The sequence below is a fragment of the Cherax quadricarinatus genome, chromosome 60 (assembly GCF_038502225.1).
Source record: "Cherax quadricarinatus isolate ZL_2023a chromosome 60, ASM3850222v1, whole genome shotgun sequence".
Classification (NCBI taxonomy): Eukaryota; Metazoa; Arthropoda; class Malacostraca; order Decapoda; family Parastacidae; genus Cherax; species Cherax quadricarinatus.
Window position 1 is genome coordinate 19890725 of NC_091351.1, and position 9014 is coordinate 19899738.

The 9014-nt window shown below is 39.3% G+C and overlaps 1 protein-coding gene across 1 annotated transcript in view; it reads left to right on the forward strand.

Moving 5' to 3' along the window:
* The first annotated feature begins 2772 nt into the window (after nt 1-2772).
* LOC138854467 (aminoacylase-1-like) overlaps nt 2773-9014 on the forward strand; it is a 237119-nt gene continuing 230877 nt past the window's right edge. The window contains exon 1 of the mRNA XM_070098008.1: nt 2773-3196. Within this exon, the coding sequence (XP_069954109.1) occupies nt 3124-3196 (73 nt within the window). The 5' untranslated portion in view covers nt 2773-3123. The remainder of the gene's footprint in view (nt 3197-9014) is intronic.

The following is a 9014-nucleotide window of genomic DNA, read 5'->3' on the forward strand; positions in this document are numbered from 1 at the left end:
CATTGCTATCCAAAATCTTTGAGAAACTCGTGCACAGGAGATTATATTCATTTATAACGGCACAAAATTTACTCAACCCCTGCCAATTTGCATTCAGGAAAAATAAAAGCACTAATGATGCAATCATAAAAATGCTAGATCTGCTTTACACAGCATTGGAAAATAAGGAATATCCACTATGAATTTTTATTGACCAAAGAAAAGCTTTTGACACAGTAGACCACGACATCCTACGGTATAAGAGGCCATACGCTTGCTTACTTCAAATCTTACCTTACTAATAGGTATCAGTATGTCACCATTAAAGACACAGCATCAACAACACGGCCACCTGATACTGGAGTTCCGCAGGTAAGAGTCCTTGGTCCCCTGCTCTTCCTCATATACATCAATGATCTTCCAAACGTATCCCAACACCTGAAACCCATTCTCTTTGCTGACGACACGACTTATGTCATCTCTCACCCTAATCTTGCCACCCTCAACACCATTGAGGAGCTGATCAAAATATCGACTTGGATGACAGCCAATAAACTTATGCTTAGCACTGACAAAACCTACTATATTATGTTTGGTAGCAGAGCAGGAGATGCACAAATAAACATTAAGATCGACAACACTCTAATTGCCAGACATAATGAGGGCAAATTCCTAGGCCTATACCTTGACAACAACCTGAATTTCAGCACCCATATCCAACACATAACCAAAAAAGTATCCAAAACGGTTGGGATCCTCTCCAAGATACGATACTACGTGCCGCAAAATGCCCTTCTCACACTATACCACTCATTTTTTTATCCATACCTCACCTCTGCTATTTGTGCTTGGGGATCAACTGCAGCAACACACCTAAAGCCAATAATAACCCAACAAAAAGCTGCAGTGTAAGAATAATCACTAAATCCCATCCCTGGCAACACACCCCCCCACTCTTCATAGATCTAAACTTACTCCCTGTTCAGTACATCCACACTTACTACTGTGCAATCTACATCTACAGGACCTTAAACTCCAATATCAACCTTGACCTAAAACGCTTTCTTGATAGTTGTGACAGAACCCACAGACATAACACCAGACACAAACATCTCTACGACATTCCCCGTGTCCGACTAAACCTTTACAAAAATTCAATGTATGTCAAAGGCCCTAAAATCTGGAACACCCTACCTGAGAACTCTAGAACTGCAGACAAATGCATCACCTTCAAAACTACCATTAGAAAACATCTTATCTCCCTGATATGCCCTGTCAACTAACTTCACGAATACCACCTGGTGGTTCACACTTACACTCACTCACCCATTTGACCATAAACAGAAATATTAATCTCAATCTTAAAATAATGAATCCTGTGATACTCCAATACTGAAACTATGTACTGTGCCAAAACAAAAGCATTCACATTGCTAAACTCACAAACTAGTATTTAGTCACTTAGCCATAATACCAACTTACCTCATAATTTGTAATATTTTAAAATTAAGAATTAAACTAAGTCTGCCTGAAATGCCTAGCCATGCTAGGTGTTCTAGTGGTACACTCTGTAATCATTATTTTATTACATGTAAACCACACAATAACCAAATTCTGTAAACTCAACATTGTAATCCTTATAGAGAATAAAACTGAATTTGAATTTGAATTTGAATGATGTGAAGTTGATGAGAAGAATTGAATCGGATGAGGATGAGGCAGGACTGCAAAGAGACCTGGACAGGCTGGACATGTGGTCCAGTAACTGGCTTCTCGAATTCAATCTTGCCAAATGCAAAGTCATGAAGATTGGGGAGGGGCAAAGAAGACTGCAGACAGAGTTTAGGCTAAGTGGACAAAGACTACAGACCTCACTCAGGGAGAAAGACTTCAGGGTGACCATAACACCGAGCACGTCTCCGGAGGCACACATCAACCAAATAACTGCTGCAGCATACGGGTGCCTGGCAAACATGAGAATAGCGTTCCGATACCTAAATAAGGAATCGTTCAAGACACTGTACACTGTGTATGTTTGGCCCATACTGGAGTATGCAGCACCAGTCTGGAACCCACACCTGGTCAAGCACGTCAAAAAGTTAGAGAAAGTACAAAGGTTTGCAACAAGGCTAATCCCAGAGCTCAGGGGAATGTCGTACGAAGAAAGGTTGAGGGAAATCGGACTGACGACACTGGAGGACAGAAGGGTCAGGGGAGACATGATAACGACATACAATATACTGCGGGGAATAGATAAGGTGGACAGAGATAGGATGTTCCAGGGAGGGGACACAGGAACAAGGGGTCACAACTGGAAGCTGAAGACTCAGACGAGTCACAGAGACGTTAGGAAGTATTTCTTCAGTCATAGAGTCGTCGGGAAGTGGAATAGCCTAGCAAGTGAAGTAGTGGAGGCAGGAACCATACATAGTTTTAAGAAGAGGTATGATAAAGCTCAGGAAGCAGAGAGAGAGGACCTAGTAGCAATCAGTGAAGAGGCTGGGCCAGGAGCTGAGTCTCGACCCCTGCAACCACAATTAGGTGAGTACACACACACACACACACTGACACTGACACTGACACACACACACACACACACACACACACACACACACACACACACACACACACACACACACACACACACACACACACACACACACACACACACACAAACACACACACACACACACACACACACACACACACACACACTCACACACACACACACACACACACACACACACACACACACAGTTTTAAGAGAAAACGTAAGTGCGGGTGGAGGAGGTGGCAACAATGAACAGTAAGCTTAGTAAACAACATTATTACCTGACCAGTTTGTCTGCGTCTGCCAGAGCGAGAGAGAGATAGAGAGAGTGGTCACCAGTTGTTAATCTCTCACAACATTTACTGCAGTTTGTCAGCGTCTCCCAGTGAGATAGAGTGGTCACCAGTTGTTAATCTCTCACAACATTTACTGCAGTTTGTCAGCGTCTCCCAGTGAGATAGAGTGGTCACCAGGTGTTAATCTCTCGCTACATTTACTACAGTTTGTCTGCGTCTCCCAGAGAGAGAGATAGAGTGGTCACCAGGTGTTAATCTCTCGCTACATTTACTCTGCTCATCCCTGGTCCAGCATCCATGGAACATCCATCTGTTACCAACTTCCGCAACTACATCAGGATTAAAACTGTTCCTCCTAATCCAGACTATGGTTAGTAAGTTAGGATAAGTTTATGTAAATAACTCACTTTACCTTATTCCTACTATATCTCCTTTGATTATAACTGATTTTCACTCACTTGAGTTGCTTAGCTGTTTTATTTTTAAGCATTGAATAATATGACTCTATCATCATTACTGATTCTATGTCATCATTGAAGGCTCTTGACTCATATAATGACTCCAACAACATGCTCATTGGAGAAGCCAGGTATAGATACTAAAAAATCATGGACAAAGGAATTAATGTACAATTGCTATGGATCCCATCACACATTGGATTACTCCTTCATGATAAAGTTGATATGTTAGCCAAGAAGAGTACCCAGAAGGAGAATGTAGAATATAACTTTGGTATAACTGTGTCTAGCATTAGGAATAATATTAGGAGAGAAGTAAATAATGAAAATGATTGTTATAGGAATGCAGTTAGAAGCCTGAGTAGATCTATAACCCACTATGATAACATGAACGTAGATAAGTATGTTTATGGAGCAACTTGCAATGTGAACAGACTGACTGATGTTGTAGTGGCCAGGCTTAGGCTTGGTTACAAGTACTTCTGGCAGTTTTGGGAGACACACAGATGATGATCAAACTAAATGTTTATTATGTGATCAGGCATATGGTCACTCTCTTGAACACTATGTGCTTAATTGTCCACTTATTGAGGAATACAGAGACAGACAGTATAATAACCTATGTGACATGTCAAGATATCTTATTAATGAAAATAAGATACCAGATATACTAAGCAAATTTCCTAAATTTGCTTGTAACAGATAAGTGAACTATAGATATGTAGATATAAATCCATACGTATTCCTGTTAACCCTTTGTGGCCTAGTTCCTGGGCCTTTTGTGTATACATAAGCTCTTGCGCTACCGTCCACAGGATGGATATGGGGTGCACAATAACTAGCCACTTTGGTGGCAAAATCTAAAATCTAATCCTTTCTTAGAAATCGGGATTACATTTGCTGTCTTCCACACCTCAGGCAGTTGCCTCTTTTCCATAGATTTATTGAAGATTGCTGTTAGTGGCTCACACAGGGCACCTGCTCTCTCTCTCAAGACCCACGGAGAGATATTATCTGGGACCACCGCCTTCCAGGTATCAAGTTCTCCTTACAGTTTCTTCAAATCCTTCTCGGTTGTGAGCAGTGTGTCCAACACTTCCTGGAGTATACCTGGAGAGGGTTTCAATAGTCAACGCCCCTGCAGCCAGGTCTGAGACCAAGCCTCTTGGTGGATCAGGGTCTGATCATCCAAGCAGTTACTGTTGGCTGCACGTAAACAAGAACCACAGCCCGGATGATCAGGTACTACTTTAGGTGTGGGTCCAGCGTCTTCTTGAAGACTGCTGGGGGTCTTGGGCCCTTGACACTTGCTGTGTTGTCTCTTAATGTACACGTGGCACCTCTGCTTATCATTGAGGGAATGATGCTTCTCCTGCCGAGTCTTTTGCTTTCGTAGGGTGTGATTTTCGTGTGCAAGTTTGATATAAATCCCTCTAGAATTTTCCAAATGTGTATTATCATGTATCTTTCTTGCCTGCGCTCCAGGGAATACAAACCAAGATATTTCAACAGTACCCAGTAATTTAAGTGCTATATCGTACTTAAGTGTGCCGTGAATTTACTTTCTTATTTACATGATTCATTACCTTTGAAATTTGTGAGTTCATTACCTGTGTACCTTGTTCAGCTATCAAAACTTTGGGGAAAAGTCCCTGGACCCATTATGTACCTCTGTAATCTATAAACACCTTTGTAACTTGTCATGATTGTGACCAGACCTACCTGGAGTTCATTACCTTTGTAACTTGCTCAGCCATCAAAACTTTGGGGCCAAGTCCCTGGACCCATTATGTACCTCTGTAATCTATAAATACCTTTGTAACTTGTCATGATTGTGACCAGACCTACCTGGAGTTCATTACCTTTGTAACTTGCTCAGCTGTCAAAACTTTGAGGCCCAGTCCCTAGACCTATTATGTACTCTGGTGGCCTGGTGGTTAACGCTCTCGCTTCACACGGTGAGGGCCTGGGTTCGATTCCCAGCCAGAGTAGAAACATTGGACGTGTTTCTTTCCACCTGTTGTCTATGTTCCCCATCAGTAAAATGGGTACCTGGGTGTTAGTCGACTGGTGTGGGTCGCATTCTGGGACACTGACCTAAGGAGGCCTGGTCACAGACCGGGCCGCGGGGGCGTTGACCCCCGGAACTCTCTCCAGATAAACTACCTTTGTAATCTTTGACTACCGCCCACAGGATGGGTATGGGGTGCATATTAAACTAACTAACCGTGCAATTTTGCCTGTCTGGAAAGGGGCAGTATTCCATCCCAGAGAGAAAAAGCAATTTGAAGAGAATCATCATGGGCTTGGTGTCCCCAGTTTTGAAGGCTCTCATTATCCATCGTGTCATTTTTTTCTAGTAGATGCGATTGATACAATGTTGTGGTCTTTGAAAGTGAGATCCGCTGACATTATCCCTACCAGTTCTTTTACGTTAGGTTTTCTATCTATTGTGTGATTGGAATTTGTTTTATTCTCTGATATAGTTTAAATTTCCTCACGTTTTCCATATCGGAGTAATTGAAATTTCTCATTACTGAACTTCATATTATTTTCTGCAGCCCATTTAAAGATTTGATTGATGTCCACCTGGAGTCTTGTAGTGTCTTCAGTGGGAGACACTAACAAGCAAATTAGTGTCATCTGCAAAGGAAGAAATGGTGCTGTGGCTTACATCAGTGTTTATGAGAGATATGAGGATGAGGAACTGGATGGGAGCGAGTACTGTGCCTTGCGAAACACAGCTTTTCACAGTAGCCGCCTCAGACTTTATCTCCGTGTTCTATTTGTTAGGAAATTATAGATTCATCTCCCAACTGTTCCTGTTATTTCTTTATCACAGATTTTGTGTGCTATTACACAATTGTCACACTTGTCAAAGACTTTCGCAAAGTCTATGTATACTACATCTGTGTTTTGCTTGTCTTGAAGAGCATCCAGGACCTTGTTATAGTGGTCCAGTAGTTGGGACAAGCAGGAGCGACCTGCTCTAAACATATGTTGCCCGGGGTTGTTAACTGATGGTTATCTAGATGAATGACTGCCTTGCTACTTAGAACCCTTTCAAAGATTTTTATGATATGGGATGTTAGAACTATTGGTCTGAAATTCTTTGCTATTGCTTTACTGCCCCCTTCGTGGAGCGGGGCTATGTCTCTGGATTTTAGCAGCTGTGGGACGACTCCTGTGTCCATGTTCCCTTTCGATAGGATTTTAAAAGCACATAATGAAGTTTTTTTTTGCAGTTCTTGATGAATACGGAGTTCCATGAGTCTGGGCTGGGGCAGAGTGCATGAGCATGTCATTTATCGTCTTTTCGAAGTCATTTGGCAGCATTATAATATCAGATATGTTTGAATCCATCAAATTCTGTCTTGCTCAAAAATAATTCATTTAGGTCATCGACTCTCAGTCTGATTAGCAGCTCGCTAAAAACCGAGTCGTATTTGGACTTGAGTAGCTCATTCATTTCCTTGCTGTCATCTGTGTAGAATCGATCTTGTTTAAGTTGGGGCCGAATACTGGATGTTGTTCTCGACTTAGATTTAGCATAAAAAAAGAAATATTTTGTATTTCTTTCAGTTTCATTTAGGGCTTTTAGTTCTTCCCACGTTTCTTGACTCCTGTAAGATTCCTTTAGCTAATGTTAGATGTTTGCTATTTCTCTGACCAGTGTCTCCCTACGCATTGCAGATATATTGGCTTGTTTTAGCCGCACTGCTATTCTTTGCCTTCGCTTGTATAGGAGCGCCTTTCTCTTTCTAGTTTACATCTTCTCTTCGTTTTCCTTAAAATAATACACCTTGAGCATGCCTCAATTGCCACAGAGTTAATTTGCGCTAGACACAGGTTTGGATCCGTGTTACTTAAGATATCTTCCCAGTTTATATAATTTAAGGCCTGGTTGACTTGGTCCCACCTTATGCTTTTGTTATTGAAGTTTGTAGATGAATGGCTCAAAGAACCGACACATTGTTAAATTAGACACATGTGCAACTCTTGGGTATCTTTATTGAGGAAACGTTTCGCCACACAGTGGCTTCATCAGTCCATACAAAGGAGGAACTTGAAGAACAGGAGGAGAATAAGGTAATCAGTCCCTCAACCTTGAGTCGATGTGGTCAGTACATCGACTCAAGGTTGAGGGACTGATTACCTCATTCTCCTCCTGTTCTTCAAGTTCATCCTTTGTATGGACTGATGAAGCCACTGTGTGGCGAAACGTTTCCTCAATAAAGATACCCAAGAGTTGCACATGTGTCTAAGTTATTCAAGTTGAATATTGTTAATGCTCGCTCGTCACTGATCACATTGTGTCGCTCTGGGGCTCCGCACATACATGTCTCAACCTCTATTATGTTGTGATCTGAGTATATTGTTTTTGATATGGTGATATTTTGTATCAGAGCATCAAAAGAATTTAAAAAAAAAATGACTTAATTTTAAATGAGTTCTAGCTAATTAGTCAGATTTATCTAATCGTTTTTCCTGCCTAGTAAGGTAAGCAAATATTTGTGTATGCAACAATTTAGCAAAAAATATTCTGAAGTTAACAATTTTTTTTTATTTCAATGTGTTTGTTTATTAAATTACAGTAAATTTATTTAAAATACGTTAAGTTGGAATAAGCTAAATTAAATTGCTCCGCTTGTTGTAATAAAGTTTAGGTAAGTTTTTTTACATTAATATAAATGAAAAAATATATCTTTAAACGCATAAGAGAAAATTATAGAAAAGACTTAATTCTAAATGAGTTCCTGCTAAATGACCAACTTTACATGTTCGACACGACATACACACACACACGCACTTATATGTATATATATATATATATATATATATATATATATATATATATATATATATATATATATATATATATATATATATATATATATATATATATATATATATATAGGTATATATATATATATATATATATATATATATATGTCGTGCCGAATATGTAAAACTGGTCAATTAGCAAGAACTCATTTAAAATTAATTCCTTTCTGAAATTTTCTCTTATACGTTTAAAGATTTATAATTTTGCACAAAAAGAATCTTAGAAAACTTACCTAACCTTATTATAACAAGAACAATTTATTTTAGCCTAACCCAACTAAATATATTTTAGATTTGTTTACAATAATTTAATACTAAACAAACACAGTGAAATATATTTTTTTCGTTAGGTTCAGAATGATTTTGGCGAAATTATTGCATACACAAATTTTCACATGTCCTATATGGCAAGATGAGCGTTGCTATTTAAGCCAAGATCGCAAGTTCTGCCTATTCGGCACGACATATATATATATATATATATATATATATATATATATATATATATATATATATATATATATATATATATATATATATATATATATATATATATATATATATATATATATGCAAAACAACCACTCTGAAAGAATAGAGAAATTCCAAGCGCTTTCGTGACTACTCACATTATCAAGGAACTATGAAAGTGAAGCATCCAAGGAAGCTATATAAGGGGTCCGGCCAGCACCTCACTATCAGATCCCACAACGGTTAAACACGTGACGCGCGGCGAGCCAACTTGGATAGGTCCTTTGCACAACTCACCCCCAAGCTATTCTACCCAAGAAAATTTAAAAATTATTTGTCCAGTGTATTATTAAATTCTTCCCAAATTCTATTAATTATAAATGGATCTAATTTATATAAACCAAAGGAAATATT